This window comes from Metopolophium dirhodum, chromosome 7 (genome assembly GCF_019925205.1).
Source record: "Metopolophium dirhodum isolate CAU chromosome 7, ASM1992520v1, whole genome shotgun sequence".
NCBI lineage: Eukaryota > Metazoa > Arthropoda > Insecta > Hemiptera > Aphididae > Metopolophium > Metopolophium dirhodum.
Genome location: NC_083566.1, coordinates 1,425,415 through 1,447,694, shown reverse-complemented (window position 1 = coordinate 1,447,694; position 22,280 = coordinate 1,425,415). Strand labels below are relative to the sequence as shown.

The following is a 22,280-nucleotide window of genomic DNA, read 5'->3' as shown; positions in this document are numbered from 1 at the left end:
GTACCAAAATAGTTTGTATGCGTCCCTGTGTGTTTCCTTAGTGTTATTCTCCACCGTCAAAATATATTCTCTTGTCATCACTGTATGACGTGAAACACTACAACGCTAGCCTTCTCTTATTTATTTTACGTTTACACTTTATCTTTATATACGTCCAATTTTTCTTATAAATAAACTGTTAACAACATTTATCTTAAAACGTCTTCCATTTTTTTCTAGCTTATAGGTGTTTTATTAAAGTAAACATAATATATTATTTAATATAATACAACATTATACAACATTGAGAAAATATTAAATCTATATTATGCAGTGCACCTATACCTTCCTATTAATAAATTAATTTGTATTCCATTCAAATAAGAGTATGTTTACGTGACAGCATGCTCATAAGTATGCTTCTATATTCTATATAGTGCACGTTTCCCTCAAATTGTTATTTAATTATGACCTATATAAATTATAAAACAATCATGGTTATAGGGTATAGTTTATAGACGATCAACAGGATAGGTACCAATTATGTGGAATAGGGACAAGTGGGTGTAGCCGAATGAACGTAAAAAAAAGGCGAGCAAGTGGGTACCGTTCTGCTGTACATTAGGCGTCGTGTGGGTCACTGGTGATGGATTTGCACGTGTTAAATTTGAATTTAATCATTAGCGGAGCGTTGGTAGCGACCATTGGTAGCGAAGATGGTGGTTTATTAACCTGTATTACTGCAAAAGTATATTTCATAATAATATTATTATTTATTGCTATCAAAGTAATTTATTTCACTACTAGGTTGAATTAATATTTTCCTAGAACATTGAATTTGAAAATATCATTGTGTGTATAAAATTTAATAATATACTTCAAAAGTTTCATGTAGGTACCTATGAATAATAATTTTCAATCACAACAAAATAACTGACATGGTTATTCTTTGTTTAAATATCTAATTTCGTCAAAATTTTAACTTAAAATATCTATACAAAAAATCTGTTTATGTATTGTTTAGATTTTTTAGTTACAGCACGAAATAATACTTATGAGAAATTTTGTATAATCCTCCAATCCTTAGCAAAACAAATTTAATATTTTATAAATTTAGGTATAACTACCACATTTGCAAATTTTCGAGATTTTGATGAATTTTGTCAACATTTGAACTTTGAATGCTTATAAAAAAATCATGCATACTATGTATCTTTAATATTTTTTAACTAATATTATAACCACTTATGAGGAACCATGAAATTAATTTTCAAGATTTTAGACACAATAAAAATTTGTTTTATTGATATTAATAGAAAAAAAACTAAAAAAAAATATTTTTTTGAACAACCCAAAAACAGTAAAAATATTTTGAAAATTGTATGGTGTATAGAAAATGCTAATATAATTAATATTCAGGGAAAAGAGTAGATTTTTTTTAGTTACACCAAAAAAACAAAATAGATTTTGTTTAAAACTGGTTTTGCGTAAAAATGTCTGTTTCCCGTGTTTTCCATAATTTTATTGTGTTTTCTGACGCTTTTGAAAACTACTGGAAATGTTCAAATTTGGCTTTTCAAAAGTACCAACTAGAATGTCACTGTCCCACCAGAAAAAATACTGAAGTTGAGAACCAAAACTTTATTTCGACTACTTATCGTGCATAAAAAACACGAAAAATAAAAAAAACATATCTTTGTAAAATAAATACATTCATCGCTAAAAATCGAAAATAATAAATAGAACTAAACATATTATTCCAGTGCATCACTCTTTGCCTAATAGCCTTGGTCCTCCTGGTACATAATTAACGAATCTCTGCACAAAGACTTAAAAAATGGAAACTGTTGATTCACTAATCAAAATCCATTACAATAGATTGCATTTAAATATCAACAGCAGTCGATCCCTTTAGTCTCTCATCTATTATCACGCATTCTTCATGACAACCCACTACGCTGCCTCAAAAGGCGGCGGTACTATAACCTACTAAGTTAGTTTATTAAATAAACAAATTCCGTTCTGAACGATATCATCACTGGATGGCTTCACACATCATATGTATTTATGTTTTGTTATTATTAAGTACCTACATGTTAGTTATCCAATTTACTTACTCTATTAAATAAATAATTCTAAGTCTTACTCCCAATGAAAAAAAAAAGTAAAAGAATACTTAAGTTTTGTAGTCGTAAATAATATAACAATATATTATATAATTTTATGCAAAGGTACAAAAAAAATATAAATTCTTATAAATTAGTAAATAGTAAATACTGCATATTATTATTTTGACTATTATAATATTACCGTCTAAAGCCACTAAAACCGTTTAGACATTAATCACGTAAATCTTAAGGGCTCCAAACTACACCATTACATAATATTGTTACACGCGGATACGATATTTTAATGAAATTACTTCGACATTAATAATACATTGTATTGATTTTATCGAGACATTTTGAAACTTCCATTTCGACGTGTACAAAATACATAAACGTCATCTGGAATACTGAAATAAAACCCTATAGCTATTCGAATTTCATTGGTCCACTCAAAATCAAAAATCCACTACATCTCGTAGGTACTTAGAGATTACCTGCTGTACGATATTTCAGTTTTTGAGTTACGTGTACGTAAAGTATTACAATTCAATAATAATGCTCATTACTTTAAATTTGATAATAGAGAAGTTCACTCTAATATTGATGCTAACAGGCGGTAACAGCAAAGAACTGGTACTGCTGAACACAAATTTACCATGTTTTACATTTGTAAGACGGAGAAAACACAGCAGGTGTGACGGGTCCTCCTAACGATTTTGTGTAATAATATGTTCATTGTTCAACGGTATTGTTCGTTTTAAATCACATTTAATAATTCACCGACCTAACGATACTTATTATTATTAGAATTGTAATTATAATTTAAGCTGTAGTATATCAAGAATATAAAAATGTAATGTCAGCTGCATACGATAATAAATACAATGTAGTGCCATGCGCCTCCCCGAGATAAATATATATTAAGAATAACAATGCATCGTTTGTATATTTTAATGAACAAAATATGTATTGATAACGTATGAATTCAAATAATTATTCGTGGTTAAGTGTCTACTTTGCATCTTGATAGATACGATTTGGGAGGTTCGTACAACTTTTGGAATATATTATGTCGGTAAACATAAAATATGTTATATACCTATTTGATGAAAATATTTAATATAATATAATATCTAATCTGTGGTTTTTGTTACAGCGCTTGTAGGGGCCGTCAAGTGCTTAAAATACGGAATTCGATTGTTTTGAATTAATATTCTTAATTGGAAAAAAATCAACTGCGGTATGGATTACATAAGAGAGTTTGACATAAGATTAGACAAGGAAATGTTTTACGCAGGAGAAATTCTGGAAGGCCACGTGGTTCTAGACACAATCGAAAACTTCAAATTGAAAAGTAAGTTGAATGAAAATATAAACGTAAAAATATACCTGATAGTTTCATCTTAATAAAAAATAATAATGCAGTTCAATAATAATCTTGTGCATATATACTATAATTTTCCAATCACATAAAATAAAAATACATTGTAATGAAAACGTAAGATATTGTATTATTTTAGTATTTTATGTATACCTACTTCTATAGTAACATGTATAACGCTTACAAAGTTAATAACTGTTTGGTGTTCATTTGAAATGTATGTGCATTTTTTATGACTATTGGGCGTGTACAATAAATTCTATACTGAAATGTGATGAAAATACAAAAAAAAAAAACATTGTATAATGATTAATGATATAATACAAATTTAAATCATACAACGTAAAAATATATAGAAAACATAAAAGAGATTATGCAATTTTTGAACAGCGATTGTAAGCATAAAAATGTTACGACCATTATAACTAATTTTTTTTTTTTTTAATTAATTTATTACGGCTTCGACATTATAGTCATTAGCCGGGAACAAAAACATATTTACACGTTATTTACTTATTTACAATCATCATAATATTTAAATAAAGGTAATACAGTACAACGGAAATGGTAATAATAGTGTAAGTAATAATAGAACATATTTTTAGTAACTATTTAAATTCTATTGTAAGATTGGTTATTTTAAGGAATGTTATTAAACCGTTAAAATTGTCTAAACTTAAAATATCTTTTAATGTTAGATGTGGAAAAATTTTTCTTTCTTCGGTTAGATTTGGGCATTCTAGGACGAGGTGTTTTATGGATAATTATAACTATTATAAACATATATATATAGGGTGATTTTTTAAGCATGCCCTCACCCCCATTTTTCCCTTTAATAGAATATTCATTCAAATTCTGGTTTTTAGAATTGTTAAATATACCCGAAAACCATATTTTCAAATTTCTGATAGTTTTTTTATTATCTACTAAAGGAGTGTCCTGTGGTGATACAAACTTCTTTTCAAATGAGAACCCCTTTTTTACTAAAAATTATTTAGCTTATGAGTTTCTTGTAAATGCCGATGTCTTTAAATCAAAATTCTATTGAGTAGTTTTTGAGTTGTTAAGGGTAATAATCCTTAAAAATGATTTTATAAAAACATAAACTATTTGTAATACTAGATATAGTATTTATTATACTTGGATAATGATTAAAATTTTTTTATATTGATTGATCTACCTAACCAATTACCATGGACATATTATTATCCTAAATACACAAATAGTTATATGGGTAACTCAAAAACTACACTTTCAAATTTTGATTTAGATACATCAAAATTCTCAAAAAAAAATATCTGCTTGATAATTAAAAATTAAAATGGGGGCCCTATTTTAAAAACAGAAGTTTATATTATCAAAGGATCATTCTTAATGGAAAAAAAAAATTCAAGGATTCGAAAATAGGGTCTTCAAGTTTATTTAAAAATACTAAAAATCTTAATTTGAATAAATGCATAATTTAAGCATACAAATAGGGTGAGCGTGCTTAAAAATGCACCCTGTATGTATGAAAAAAATGAATTTTGAACCTTTTGGATTAAAACCCACAAGCTCTTATTACGGCTCGTGGCCCGTCACTCTATATATATGTATTTAAAAAAAAATATTTTATAAAAATAGTTATAATTTATTGTGTTACTGTAAACATATTGTATATTGATCACATTTTCTCAGCTTCTCGGTAATTTTTATCAAACAGTGGTTTGAGATGGCACTCATAGCAGCACACGCGATTTACGAGTCTAAATCAAAACACAAATATTATATTTATATAACATATTTAATACATTAGGTAGGTATATATCTAACACGCCGTATTATCAGAGACAATTTGAAACCTCTGTACCTATCGCGTAATTTCGTCGTTATCATTCTCTTCTACTCTACGCGTGCACCTACCCCTATCTATACAATATAATATATCGCTAATAATTTATGTTATAGTTTGCGTCACCGTTACGCCATCAAAGGCGTGAATTAAGGCACTATATTATAATAGTTAATGACAATATTTCCCATACACCGAGTCTACGCTCGATTTGTGTGATGTCGACTTGAAAATAATGTTTATGAACAGGATCCTAAACCGATATAATATTATAACGCATTTAACGATATTTCCCGTCTACATTATAAGTACTCGTATTATATAAGCCAATGACATCACGGTTTCCGAGCTTTATCAACCAATACCGGTGTACAAAAGGCCTGGGTACCGAACATTTCGATACGATTATACGTGTGTATATATACGCACGAGCATAATATACATTGTTGAATTGTTCCTATTCTGTAGTTGTAGCGGTGTAAGTAGATACTATATAGGTACGCTCACACTATATAATATTTAGTCTGAAAACCAGGTCACCGCGCGCACAATCACTGTACGTCAATCTTGTACACTGTAATTTGTGTGTTAAATATTATTAATCTATTAAAACGTCAAACCTGAAACTGTATGTAATTATGGTCAAAACGAGTACGGCATTACCTGCGCAGACTGCGATGTTGATGATTAAACGAAAATCGCGCCGAGAAAAAGCGGATTATGCACGTCGAACGATTGCCGACAAATTGGCGAACGATTGTCGTCCACGATAATCGACCGGAGACTATGTGCGCAAAAAGATATTATTTTTATTTTTTTTAAATTCATCTCGACTGTTGTGTTGGTAAGTTTTTTTTTGGGGAGTTACTTCAAACTGCTTCAACAGTAGGCATTGTTTATTGTGTGTTGACCGTTAATTTATCCAATACCTATAAGCCACGACAATTCGGTCGGAAGTTAATTCACAGCGCATGCTGTCAAATTCATTTTTTCACTATTCAATCATAATCGTCTTCAAGCATTCAATTAGAATTTTTGATTTTATTTCACGGTTTGATTTTTCGTCACGTAATGTATTTTCTCCCGATCAACAATTGGTCGACATAATTTACAACGATTCTCCACGTTTCAAGTGGAGTGTAAGGATCAAGGAATTGTCGTCTCCTGATCTTATTGATCTCACGTTATAATCTTTTCAAAATCAACCTAGTCGACACAATATACCAATATACCATGATACACGTAGGACACAATTATTTCGGTATACTACGCGCACATACGATTTCAAAACAGCGATCGCCCACACTTAATACTAACTTAATCGTATTGATTTTTACAACACATATTCCGAGTACCTACCTACATAATATTATACGCTAAACGCCATTCCAACCATTTTAGCGATTTCTTTTACAAAGTCTGATTTAGCAATTTTTGAGCAAAAATACTAAGATATAAAGCGCAGCTTAAGTACTTTTATATATTTTTAAATTACCGATGGAGTCGAAAAGCAGAGAGCCTTTAAAGTGTCGCGACTGAATGATTATTCCCCTTAGACCACCCTGCACAAATCTGGCCATGTAGATTTTGTTCCCCGTGTTTTGGAAAGCATATCGATATCAAACATTCAAACACTTCGCTGAAAGTAGGTACCTACGGTGGCACCACCAAATTACTAAATTTTATACGCTTGCCGCAAGAGCATATTATTATGTCTTGCTCTATTATTTATTATACAATGACTATTATTCAACGACGTGATTTAAAACGATTAAAAACGGGTTTAATAAACAAATATAACGAACACCGGAGGGTGGAGGATTGTCTATAAAATAGGTCAGTAATAATAATCGTTAAATTTATTTGTTTCGGTTCCATAGGCCGCTGGCTTGAAATCTCAATATTTCGGTTAATATACTATTACAAAGTCGCGCTATATTATTACCCACAAATTAAAATTTTCTACAAGTACTACGGATTATCTCCATGAACATGTGAGTTGATATTTTTATTTGCATAAAAGCACATCAAACGATCGATTATTCTTTTGATTTATACGATTGGAATTCTGTTTTGTAAATAAATAGGTGTTTATTCGTAATCACGTAGACTCTTGGAAACGGTTGTCTTTGGTCAATTACCTCTGGTCCATACTCATTTACACACAAATATTGTATAGGAAAAGTATGAAATTATTAACAGTTTGTAATTTAAATGTTTAATGAATCTTTGTTTTCCGCTCGGTTTACATTATGATTCCTCGTCTTGACGAATACGTTGTAGCTATATTAATACTTTCTACTAAAAATATAAGAACTAAACTATTGTATTGCTAGAGAAATCATCTGAGAAAACAAAAATATATTTGTTCAAATGAGAGCAATTATTTGTTTAAGCATTTATATTGATAAAATACAAAACGTAGCTCTAATTTTACGAATACGGTTTGCTATGGTTTCCTCGGAGTATGAAAGTTACAATCTACAGAGCCAAACTATTATCAGAAGAAACTAATTTTAATAAACATCAAACACAAAATTAAATTTCAATTATGATTTCAAGTAACAGTCAATAAACATTTTAATTAAATAAATAAATTACGACTTAACAAAATAATTATTATTTCCGTACCAACGTTTTTATGATATTGAGTAAATAATCAAGTTTAAAATAATTTGTTCTCGTTTATATTCCAAGTATAACTACAATAAATGTAATGGTCTTATATTCAAATTTGGGTATTTAAATGGTATCTTATTTCTCTAAATCTTTATTCTCTTAGTACCAGTTTTTATCAGCTCATTTTAGTTTTTTGCAATTCGAGCAGCTAGTATGTGATATAACATGTTATATTATAGTATAACGATGATCTTTCATTTCTTTGTAATAATAACATAATATCGTTTAATTTATGTACATAATATGGCTATAAACTATATTGAGGGCCAAACATTTGTAATTATTAGTACTCAAATATTACATTATATCAGGTGACAATAATTATTTTAATATTCATAGGCAGTAATTTATAAGGAAAAAATTATGTTTCTTATTATTCATTGGTCAAATTTAGATACCAAAAGTTTTAGAGGAATTTTAAAATTATAATATCAACGTAACCATGGTAAAAATATTATTTCTATCTAAGATACTTTCCATTATTTTATGTGTTTTAAATCTATTTTAAATATATACTTAGATAATAATAATAATCCTTTTAAATTTTTATACCAGTTTAAATAATTTAAATTTATACAAAGTAAATAGAAAATAAAAACAAAATTCGTATTTCTTTTCATTTTAAATTTTGAGTTCCGATTGATTTTACTATCATGTGATTTTTTTTGTGAATCTCATCATCTTTTTTGGTAGGAAAGCGAATCTATTTGGTACTTTGAGGGTTCAAATGTAAAAATTCCCTGTAGTTTCAAAAGCGTATGAAAAAACAAAAAAAAAATTAAGATAAATCAGGAATCTTTACGCAAAACTAATTTTCAACAAAATTGATTTTATTATTTTTAGTGTAACTCGAAAACGATTAATCACAGATACTTCAAATTTCCACTAAATGTTTTTATGACTATTTCCCATACTTGGTGATAATATTGGCAAAATGTTTCGACTCTTTTTAAGCTATAGGCACGAGAAATTTTCGATTATTTTCGTTTTTTTTTCCACCATTGTCGATAATTAATTGTTGGATGAAAAGGCTTGCAAATGTAATACAAGATTCCTCATAAGTTTTTGTAATAGCAGCTGACAAATATTAGAGATACATTGGCACGATTTTTTTTTTAAGTTCAAATGTTGACAAAATTAATCAGAATCTCGCAAATTTGCAAACTATTTTGTAGTTGAAAATGTATAAGATAGTATATTGTATAATGTATGTTGAATTTTTATGGCTAAGGATTAAACATTTAAAACAAGGTTTCTCATAAGTAGTTCATGCTGTAACCAACCAATTTATAAAGTATATAGACACAGTTATTTTTATAGATATTCTAATTTCGACTTTGGACGAAATTAGATATTTGAACAACGAATAACGATTTTAGATATTTTGTTGTAATTTAAAAATATTATTCGTGGCTAGTTGAAACTTTTAAAGTATATTATTATTATATTATATACACACAATGATGATTAAAAATGAAATTTTTTCAGAAAAAATCAACTTAACCTACTGAGTAAATGCTTAATAGTAAAATAAATTACTTTAATAATATCATAAAATATTCTTAGTAATATTATAGGCTGACAGTCTTCGCTAAATATCGCTTTTCATATACAATTATTTTATATTATTATTGAATTAAAATTTAACACATTCATTACAGTGACCCCTGTAGGCACCCAATATACAGCTTTATTATTATTTAATCTTATAGAGTTTTTTAGTATACAATTTGACTACCTATCATTCAATTTCTTATCTAAGTGGCAAGTCAGGCATGACTTTAAAATGGGTTTTTACATCTTAACCTGTAGGTTACTTCACTTTGGGTTTACTTCACATCTCCCGAACAGTGACGTTTCGAGTGCTTTGACTCCAACGCAGCAGGGCACCCATTTAATAATATTTTTTTATAATGAAACCTTATCTTTTAAAGTATAATAAACTCTCGTATTATGAAAGCTCTTAAAGTGTCGGATACAAAAGATGTTGCATCGTTGGCATATTTATGCTTCTGATTTTTATCATTGTATTTTTATTTTATTTTCAAGCTTAAGTTATGTATAGTGTGTAAGAAAAAAAATTCGAATAAAACACCATAGTAATAATGTTTAGTCAGTTTAATACAATAATACATAATAATATAAACATGATTCATACACGTTTTAGAAGTTCGTCGGGTGAACTGGATTGATTATTAAAAGTCAAGAACTATTATTTCGCTATCAGCTTGTTAATTTGAGAACTAGAGACGAATTTCGAAGTGCACAAATATAACAAGTTCTAAATTATTAGGGACATAATATAATAAATATTTATCAATGGCTTTGTAAAATGATTTAATGAGATAAAATATTTTATTAAATTGAAAAACTAAAAACAGCTCTCTTGTCAAAGTTGATATTTGTGACTTTAAGACTCTTGGTTATTTTTTTAGTGTAATAAAATAAAGAATACTACATTAGTACTTATGATATGTATTAATTACCATAATTTATAATTATTTGTTCATCTTTCGTGTTATAATATACTGTTATTATACATAGCTGCTACATATAAATATTTTATGTTATACCTACTGACATTCTGACTGTTGATATGATGAATTTGGAAATTTTTTTCATTTTATAGTTTCAAAATCAATAATTACTTTAAGCGACCTCAGTTAAATATTATTTTTGAGAATGGAAGTAAGTGTTCGTACCTATCATATTATGTCCAATGATAACTAAACATAGGTAGGTAAAAACAAAAACGTTTAGTCCCCGCGCATGAGACATAAACATGCGTAATTAGTAGTTTAATATTTAATTTGAATTATTCTGTGATAGTCTTATGCGTGGGTACTATTCGGCCAACAATGAAATAACGTGATATTAAAACTATTTCGATATTCATACATTTAATATTATTATTTTAAGTTGAACAATATACATCGATCGTCATAGATAGACCCGGTTACTATAATACGTTTAAAATAATCGTCTTTGAAACGACAGCTACGGTGGTCATCTTGACGCTACTTTTAGACTATTTGTACACGCGTAAAATATTATACTATTATAGTTGTTACACTCCAACTAACTTTATAGTAATTGCGCATAAAATGTTATCAAAAACGTATTTCGTTGGCAGTTTTCTAAGAAAACAAACACCGTGACAGTGAGAAATATATATTAAAATTATATTGCCAAACGAAATATATTCCAATCACGGCGATATAGTTTATACAGAGGAATAACTAAACTTGGGGAATTTCGTAAAGAAGAAAACAGTTACCGAGTGTCGTGTACATAACAATATATATTCGGGCTGATACGATGTATTATATTCACCCCGGAGGCAATCGCATGGATTTATTATCATTTTTTCTTATACTTTCGCGCGTGTCGTCAGTCGTCACTTCTTCAATTCTCACCGCGTCGTGTACGGTATTATATAGGGGGGAGTGAATGAGGATATTATATCCTGTGTTTTATACTTTTATGTATGCAATACGCGTAGGTACACATCAAGAGTAAACAAAGTGAAAAATAAACACCATTATCACTGGTCGTCGATGATGAAAATAAATGTCTTCCGGACCCAATTGTATATTATTTTGGCGTTGTCTCCTAACGTCACCAATTAAAAGCCACCCATGGGGCATATACGCATACTAAATACTTCAGGAGTTATCTATATATGTATAGATATCTACCAGCTACCAGTCGCTATAAATACAACTTCTATAACTCAAAAGCTCCGAACACATGATATCAGTGGCGGCGTGAACTGTTTTATTTTACGAGGCAAGTATAAATACTCGACCACCACCACCTACATTTTTTTTCACATAGAACCGTGTTAAACCCCCAATTCACAATTCTACAACAATAATATACTTTGTCGTGTTAATATCAGAAATATATTAAAATTACTTATGTTTGTGCCTCATATAACTTATAATGTATTGATAACAATACATTTTTATTTAAACAATAAATCAGATGTTGCTGCAAAAGTATCGATGGCCAAATTATAATCTATGTTGATATCTCTTTCACAGTTTAAAATAATCAAACTTTGCAAGTCTCTAAATGTCGACCCCAATATTTACAGAATTTAAATTACCACGTTTCTTATCACAGACCATCATACTGTCAAACTCATAATGATAGGAAATACAGTCCAGTTTAATATTAGTAAAAAACGGTAGATAATAATATACCCAATATTCGATGATAATATTGTAATGTTTTTTATAAAAGCACTATAATCATGATGATATTAATACAAAATAAAATCATTTCCGTCCAGAAAATCATCTGTAAAGTTTCGTTGTAAATATAACCGCTTCGTGCTGGACACAATTATTAGAGTTGATGAAATCATACAGCTTATAGTTGTATAACAATATGCGCAGTACCTATTTATAAGTGTTCGTCTAATTAGATATTATCAATTTTGTGTATGTACCTAATGGATCGACCGATTAATTAATACAAATTTATTGTATAGTAATTTAATTTGTGTTTTTTGCTCGTTGTGTACTATACACTACAAAATTAGATTTTTATAATAAATAATAATTAATAACTAATAAAATCTCAGGTTACTAGCAGTGACTTTGATTGACATCTACTAACTGCAATGCGCTAACCTTCTATCTTTGCTATGCTGCAGAGAAATATTTTGTTCAATAAAACATTGTATGTTTTTGTATAACCATTTATAATGATTATTATTATCCTTGGTATACACCGTGTATCCTCCTATATGCCAACATTTTATTGACTTGGAAATTGCTCGTTCCGTTTTCGATTGAGATAAGTAGATGACAAATTTAAAAAAATATATATACATAGGTACAAACATATAAACTTGTGAGACATGGCACACGAGTGACACGACTCGATCAAGGTCGATGTAGTGCTTACAAAACATACCCACTGATTGTACCCACTGATTATGGTAATATGCTTCATCTCGTACTGTAATAAAAATAAAAGTTACTCTAACCTCATGATACGACAAACAGTGGACAACGATATCTGAAGTTTGAACGTATTTTCATAAAATACATTTTAATACGCCGGACTGAGGCGTTCGACGCTGAGTATGAAATTACAAAATGTATAATATACTTCCATCAACGTTGCATTAATATCATATTATACGACTGCGTGCGTATATTATGTTTAATATAAGAGTGAAACACGTGGACACCTGTAATATAAATCTCACGTATTATAATATTAAATTCGATTTGTACAAAAATGAAAACGTACAGGCAGGTCCTTATTAAATAGATACTCTGAGCAAACGATGCAACGAGACCACTTCGGCACAAACAAAAATATTAATGTCTATATGGTACGACTCAGTGATGGTGATAATATATAGGATCACTCGCCCTTCTGGAGTATATATATTATATATTATCATAAAATATAAATTCTGTAATTAGGTGGCATATTAATGTCACTGCGTAGTTTTACTTTCGTATTGAACATAATATATAGTCTGTCATACCGCGCATAATTTTTGTCTTTGATTGTATACACATCAAATGATCCATTGTCAAGTTTTCATACAAAAATGTGTTCAAATCTTCAATTTATTGCTTTATTTATTTATTTATTTATTTATTTATTTATTTATTTATTGATTCAGTACACACCGCTTCTATACATGCGTCAACGAACGAGACAAATTAGGCGTTTCACATAATAAATTGCTAATAAATCTATTTTAGAGCTATCCACACTGCATCATCATATTATACAGTCATTCGTACATTATATCATTACAGTTGTAGAGTAATCTAAAAATGAGGTGAAAAATAAAATACAACGCTCGGTCATCCAAATAAATCGAATTTACGTTATTTTCAACAAACGTCGTAACAATTTTAATAATACAAACAAACGAAATAGTACAACCAACCGATCATTATAATAAAAGGCAGTTTTATAAAGCTTCGTAACGTTTACCAATCCATCGGCAAGTACCTTGAATCGTGCCTATGATTGCTCCACGACCGCAAATCACCCGATTTCCACAATATTTTCCGAGCAGAAGCAGCGCACCTCCGCGCATCGAAGCGTTCGAGGACCCAAGACTGTCTCTTGAACCGAACCGCCTCATCATCAGCTGTTAAATGTCAGATAAAACGTTATGAATTTTTAATTTCAAAATGATTTGCAAATATTCACGAAATAGATGAATTTTGTCATAATTCTAACTTCAACTAAAAATTTCAAGTATTTTCAGTTATGAATTTCTGTGTTCAACCAAAACAACAAAATCGACTGGTTGACAACTGGGTAATAGTTTCTGTTTTTTCTCAATTTATTTTTTGTTTTTATTGGTTATTTTGAAAATTACTAGGACTTTTACTTTTGATGCACAAAAATACAATTTTCTACCAGAAACTATCCTCAATTTAAGCATTTTACTGCCCAAAAAGGTGATGACTGATGACAGACTGAAAAAAACACACTCATTATTGTAAAATCAATACATTCTGAGCAGAATGTAATATTATATTGTTAATAAAAATATATCGTCACACGAATACCTTATGGCCAAAGAAGACCCAGCTCATGCACTCTACTTGCGGAACAATAATTACGGTCAAGCATCACATCCTCCTCGAATGTCGCCAGTTCAACGAAATGCGCATCCAACAGGAACTACCGGAAACCCTGTATGAAATACTTTCACCCACTCCCGAGACGTCCAAAAAATAATCGAATTCATAAATGAAACTGAACTGCGTCATCTTATTTAAAATGTACAAATATAATATTAATAAGTAATTAATGTAATTTAAAAAATGTAACGCAGGCTAATAATTTTGCAGTTGATGCCTTTAAAAAATAATAAAAATAACAAATATATTGGGGTATATAAACCATTTTATATACCTCTTTTTAAACTAATATAAATAAACAATTTCAAAGGTTATTTATGAAAAATAATTAATTTATTAGTTTTTTAAAGATGCTTTGTAAAATTAAATAATTTTCATTCAAACAAAATACAATTTCTAAGTATTTTGTAATATTGTATATATTTACATAATTTTTCATTAAATATCTTTTGCAATGCCGAAGAATACTGTTCTTATTTTTGTGTGCGTTCAAAAAGGTGTGTACCTATAGAGTACAGAATTGAATGAAAAATATATATGCTACATTTGTACCATGTTGGTCGTCCACCTTAAAATGTCGAAATATTAAATAATACCAATGTACCATTTACCTTTAACAAAGTCTATATAATATAAATTACAGGTTCTCGACTAAATAACTAAACGTGAAACGTAATATTTCATAAATGAGTAAATTACATTTAATTTCAATAGATTTCGTACAAAATTATATCATATTGTAGGTAGGTCGTATACATGTGAGAATGTATTATGTGATTGTGAATTTATTATTATATACATTTACCAGGGATTTTAATTTAGTTTAAAAATAGGTGTGCAATGTGCGTTATAGTTAGTGTACAGTAATTAATTATATCGATTCACAACGTTATTTATAGCTATTAATCATATTCATAAAACATATCTGAATACCTAAAATACATAATATACTTGATAGGTAACCTACTTCCGTTATTACTCTTATTACAGCATTTGCATACTACTCAAACTCATTTAAATTATGTTATGTAATCGCATTGATCGATTTTTATAAAATTTTCAAAATGTTGTTAACTTGCATTATTTATAGATTGGTCAAATTTTCGGTTCACAATATTAATCTGGAGTCTGCTAATAACGTTTGTTGAGAGTATATTATAATATTATTATAATTCGTATGTAAGTGTATTATAAAGACACATTCAATATACTGAAGACAATACATATTATTATTTATAACAAAATATAAATATATAACATAAACATTACATTACAGTCACATAGGTACTGCGTTCGTAATTAATTGTTAATATAGTACGTGTACTAATTTTTTTTAAACAAAAATATACGAAATAAATAAAAGTTCAACTTTGCACTTCATTTAAAAATAATGTCCTAATAACGTTAACACACATCCGAAAAAAAAAAAAAAATTATATATATAATTTAACAGTACGCAATATGAAACAGTGTTTTCAATCTTTTCAGGGCTCGTTGGCAATATGCCATTTAATGAGATATATAACTCCCAGAACTTCTTGTGCAAATATTGTTATTCGTTAAAACAAGGGCACGTGTACATAAAAACGTGTAAATCTTTCCTATTATAAACAATATAAACTAACGACAGTATAAACACTAGAGTCGGCGCATTTCACTTTATACATATTCTAGGTAATGGCCAATGGGTTTATTTCTTTTTTTTTCGATATCGACCTCAACAACTCTATTAGTACGTGTAATAATATGCATGAGAGTACCTACTACATCGGTTGGTACATTTATTCGGTAATAACAATATACAAATAAGTATTTGAAAAAAAATAGTTATTACGTTTTGAATATAATATATATATTAAGCACTAAAGCACTGCACTGCCGCGATAACAAACTTGTGCCCTTAATTACTTACTGGAATAACTTATTACAAAACAATATTGATTCATATTAGGACTATACGAGTAATGAAGAAATGCCATTATTGCAATTACAATAATAAATAAATAAAATTGTTTATAGTCATCGTATATATTATACAGGGTGATTCATAAAGCGTAAAACACTCATTATCTCAAAAAGTATTAATGTTTTTAAAAATATTTTTTTACATAGTTTCAAGTTGTTAAAAAACAACATTTTTATTAAAAAAAATAAATTTTTAAATATTTTTTATCTATATAATTTTTTAAGTTTTTTACTTTTTTTGAATGACAGCACAGAGTTTTAATTTCATTTTCCAAAGCAGAATATTTTTCTAAGTATTTTAATACATAAATATCGAATTTAGGACGAGTAGTTTATGAGTTATAAGTATTTAAGTTTTAGGCAAGCGGAGTAGTGGACACACATTTGCGGGGTAATCCCATACCACTCCACTCCGCCAATCTAAACTTTAAATGCTTATAACTCATAAACTACTTTATTAAATGTCACTTAAATGCCCATAGACTACTCGCCCTAAATTAGATTTTTATGAATCAAAATACTTAGAAAAATATTCTGCTTTGGAATATGAATTTAAAACTCTATGCTGTCATTCAAAAAAGTAAAAACTTAAAAAATTATATAGATAAAAAATATTTAAAAATATAATTTTTTAATAAAAATGTTGTTTTTTAACAACTTGAAACTATGTAAAAAAATATTTTTAAAAACATTAATACTTTTTGAGATAATGAGTGTTTTACGCTTTATGAATCACCCTGTATATATAGTTACACAACATTATATTATACTATGTACTTGAACCATCCGTTAAATCAAAATGCACAGAATTCACACTGCTGTATACCTATTAGATTTCAAGAGTAATAGGTACTTTGTCATTAAATAGTTCACTGTAATTGTAACGGTTGTATTAAATCTGAATTCAATAACAAAACATTGCACCTTGACGAAAAAACGATTTTGATCAAAGGAGACACTATCTATTAATTATATAGTAACAATAATTTATTCAAATTGATCAAACGAAACCCAAATAGTACAGCTTATAAATTAGAACAATATTTAGAAATACATAAACAATAATATTATATCTATGTAGGCTTATGCAGTTATACAATAACTTTTTCTGACCGACTAATTGACTGATTCGTCATCGACTAGCCGGAACCACTGAAGCCATTATGTGTATGAAAATATATGGTTAGTAGTTTCGTTGAATGATGTAAAAACCAACTAAGAATGGATTTTCCAAAATTCGCATTTTAAAGAGGTGGTCAAACAGGGATCTTGAGATCCACGGTGAAAATTGAAACTTTTTTTGGTTTATAAATGGTTGCCATTGGTTACTCTGGCAGGTGAGGTGAAAGCGTGCATCAAATCGTCGCGTTTACAATATGGTCTTGATTAAAGAAACTATACATCTTAAAACCAAATGTATGTTTGTAGCTTATATACTCAAAAATTACTCAATTGATTTCGATAAAAATCTCATATATTGTTTTTAGAGATATCACTATATATCAGAACAGTTTGTAGAGTAGTCTAAAAAATATACCAAGTGCTAAGTACGATTCTCGACTTTTCGGGGTTGCCCGTCTATAGGTTGAATTCTTTCACAAAGCTAGGAACATTGATTCGATTTGACCGTGAACTGAGGTAGGTAAGTACGTAAAACCGAGATACGATCACACCGAGATACACCAATTTAGCGTTGTATTTTATATCTGTTCATTTTTCCCCGGGCGAAGTCGGGTCTCTCAGCTATGTTACTATATGACGTAACATCAAAGGTCTATAACGGGTGAAATGTCCGTCAATATATTCAGCTAGATCCACACGCGGGCGAATCCGGGTTATTCAGCTATAATAGTAATATATATTATATAATATACAATAATAAAATTGTTTGGCATACCCAGTATTACATAACATTATTTATGCGAGCGTTTAATATCTCCCCAAAAGATGAGAAGAAAAAATTCTACTTTAGTCCAGAGTTTATTGCACAGAGCCACAATCCTAGGAGTAGGGGAGTTTTTCAAAGAGTTTGTGCTGTGTGTTGGTAAATAAAACATGGATGCAGAACGGTTATTTTAAGCAGCAATATTAAAAAGGGATACAGTTTAATAGATATAGGGATAGTAGGATAGTTTATGTTATATTATTATTAGTGTTCCCTTAATTCGAGAGGTCAAACAAAGTTTTGACGAAAACATCGATCATGTTTGTATGCAATTATTATAATATTGTACGTATTTTATATTATTATTGTTGTATTAACTTATAAGAAATAAGAACCTCGACTCGTATATTTGGTATGAAATATGTATCGTTTTGAAATTTAACGTTTGACTTCAGTCGTTATAATAAAGAACTATAAAAACTAAAAACGAAAATGAACGGCTAGAAATGAATACCACATTTTTTGGCTTTTACGCTCAATAGTATACATGTTAATTGTTACAACCCTGATAAAGTTACTTATTAACCTTAACAAGCACTAATGAAATATATCTAACGAATTTGTTGGTAACTTGTTGGACAGTGTGTTGGATTCCTCCAAGACTTTGTTGGACTTTATAGTCGCCGGGAGAGCTTTTCTTACTTGTGGGCTGCCAAAGGGCCAACTATATTCTCCAACAGAACTAATTTTCAATTAGTGAAATATTTCCGGAGAAACAAATGTCGAGTTTATTTTGTTGGACGTTGTTAGACTGCTCCGAGATTTTGTTGTACCTTATTTTCGCTAGTAGAGCATTTTTTTAAGTATATGCTGAAACAGCACAACTTTATGTTATAGTGACATTTTCGGATAAAAAAATCATGTATACCATACCTATAAATTATCAAAATATTACTACATATTTTATTATACTAAGTTTTTCGACTACTCACTTTTTAGTTTTTTTTCTTCTATATTTTTTTAAATCTGACTTTGGAAATTATCACTTAACTATAGAATATAGATCTATGGTAATATTATTAAAATATTTAATATTTATTATATGTTCGTTTACCTGAATTAAAAAAATAAAATGGTCATTTCGCATTGTTTATTAATATTATAAACAGTTAATTTGTTTAAATATTTTAATGAATTAATTACTAATTTCACATATTATATTATAATATTTTCTAATAGATTTTAATTTTTAAAAGTTTAGACTGCAGTTGGAAGACGAGTGTCTACGACGACGACGAACATTATGAGACATATTGTATAGGATTATAATATGGAGAATACTATGATAATTTTTCTCTTCAAATAAATATAGTTCATCCGTGAAATATCTAAACATTTATTCGGAATACGAAATGTACACATTATACATTTTACTATGTTTGTTTTGTAAGTTTCGTGGCATTGGCTATGCTATATATAATATGGTCACTGGTCTATTGTTAAAACCAGCGCAATATTTGAAGGGGATTCTAGGCCATCAACATTATTTACATTATACACAGTAATAGGTCATGAACTCGTGGCCCATCCGTTTCAAAGCAGGTATGGGTCACTTTGTGTAAACAAAACTCACCTTATTTCTGGTTTCATCCTGTGGTATTGTATTTAAGAACGAAAACACCACGTACATACGTCGTAATCATTTGGTCGCTTTTAAAATTTAAGACCACAAACGAAATTTTAAATACAACCAAGACATCATAATATAGGTACTCCAGTTATAATCTAGTTGAAAAATGCAAGTATTGGTAGGTAAGAGTTATATAACATATTTATAGGTATATCGTATTAATATAATATATGCTTACAACTTCACCAACTTATGTCGGTTATGACTTATGAACTATGTGTAATGTATATTGTTTATTTATATAACAGTCATTCAGATAGTATATCATACAAATGTGGATTAAACTCGAATGGATACCACCGACCAAGTAACTGCATGACTTCATATGACGTAGGTATAATACATAGCTGGCTTACATATAGGTATCCAAATATTTAAGTTTTCATGGTATATGCACGTCTCACCTGAGTTTTAGTGAATAATAATAGTACATCGTACCTACCTAAGAGTCACCACGGAGTAGTTGCATGTTCCGACTTCTGCAATATTTCTTAAAACTTCACAAACATAAAAAATTATGTGATAAATACCGCGAGCAAAGACGCTATAATGACTTTTTTTTTAAACTACAGAATATAATTCCACCGTAAAATATAAACGGAATAATAATATTTCAGACGGCTCAACTTCTGCTGTGACTTGGCGTCGATTACCCAAATAAAAAGTTAAACTTGAAAATCGTTTTGTTCCGAGTAGTGCACTAGTGGAATATACAGTTTTAATGTATTTTGATTTAAAATACCACAGATTTTATTTGTACTTATTGTATTTTAATGTATATTGTGTTTTTTTGTTCCACAAAAATACTGCAGGAAAATATATTTTAAAAACGATTATTTTAAATAAAAAAAGGTTCGATTTTGAAAAGTCGGAAAAGAATAATTATTGAATATACAGACACTATACGCGTATAAAATGATCCTTGTTCACGGTATTGCAAGATTACCTATATGTCTTATTATCTGCGTTTTGAATGTAACCGAGATTATTCCATTTGATAAACGAATCTGAGCAGAGTTAGATCTGATCGGTGATAACTTAGGTAACTAAAGCAAAACTTTAGGACAATTTAACAGGCAGCCCTTAAATTAATGGGCGTGAGATATTTTATATTTAGTAAGAAAATATATACATATATATACCTATGTGTTACGATATGGTTCTGGAACTAGCAAGATACACTCAAATGTTATCATGATTGAAACTTGTTATCGTCTGAAATCAAAAATAAGAAACAAAAGTGATACATTTTCAGAACTTTGGTACATCACATCCTCAAAACAGTAGATAAGTAGTATATTACTTTATAGGTACATAATATTATGTGTCAGCAGTTATGTCAGATCAAACAGGAAAAAAAAGTTACACCGGCAGAATCTAAAATTATTAATTAAAATAATTATATTATATTATCACGATATTTAGTCACCCGTTAATCGTTACACAATAATAGACAAAGTGGTTCAATGACTTAACGATCGTTAATTAAAATGAGTTTATTTGTATGGCTAACGGCTTGCATTTGTTCGGTCGCAAATTAGTACTTCGTCCTAATATAATATGAATTAGATCGCAGTGGTTTCCAATGGCGAAATACATTTTCTGAATAATAATTTACCTCAGCCGACCGTATATCTATATATATATATATATATATACAATAGCGTATAATAGCGATGAACGACCGTCACGGAATAGTGTCGCAGCGACGCAGCCCACAGGGATGAAGTGGTATTGCCACGAGCAGGGTGGTTTTTCGTATACAATAAGTCCGTCGCCGATCCAGTAGGCGATGTGAAGAGGAATTATTGTATAAATAATATAATACAACCAAGGCGATTATTGTATTTATATTTATTTTTTCGGTTTATTCGATTAAAAAATTATTTTTTACTTTATTTTACGTGGGTATTATACTACGCAGGAACAACTCAACAGTTCTAAAAAAATATATATATATATATTATATTTGGTGTATATAATTTAATATTTATACGTTATTAATGTAATACTGTTTTATTATATATGAATTACCCGGCGTGGTTTGGAAAAAAATTGTGATCGTTCAACTAACTCATTTTGGATGTAACACTCTGTGGATACTCTAATGATATTATATTTTAATGT

General features: G+C 29.1%; 1 protein-coding gene across 4 annotated transcripts in view; it reads left to right on the top strand.

Annotated features, from left to right (window-relative positions):
- LOC132948140 (arrestin domain-containing protein 3-like) overlaps positions 1-22,280 on the top strand; it is a 113,567-nt gene that overhangs the window by 31,851 nt on the left and 59,436 nt on the right. For 3 of the 4 annotated variants that reach the window (XM_061018479.1, XM_061018482.1, XM_061018480.1), the window contains one exon: positions 3,244-3,441. In XM_061018479.1, the coding sequence (XP_060874462.1) occupies positions 3,330-3,441 (112 nt within the window). In that variant the 5' untranslated portion in view covers positions 3,244-3,329. Of the gene's footprint in view, positions 1-3,052; positions 3,132-3,243; positions 3,442-22,280 lie in introns of those variants that run through there. The other variant, XM_061018481.1, reaches the window with a different exon arrangement.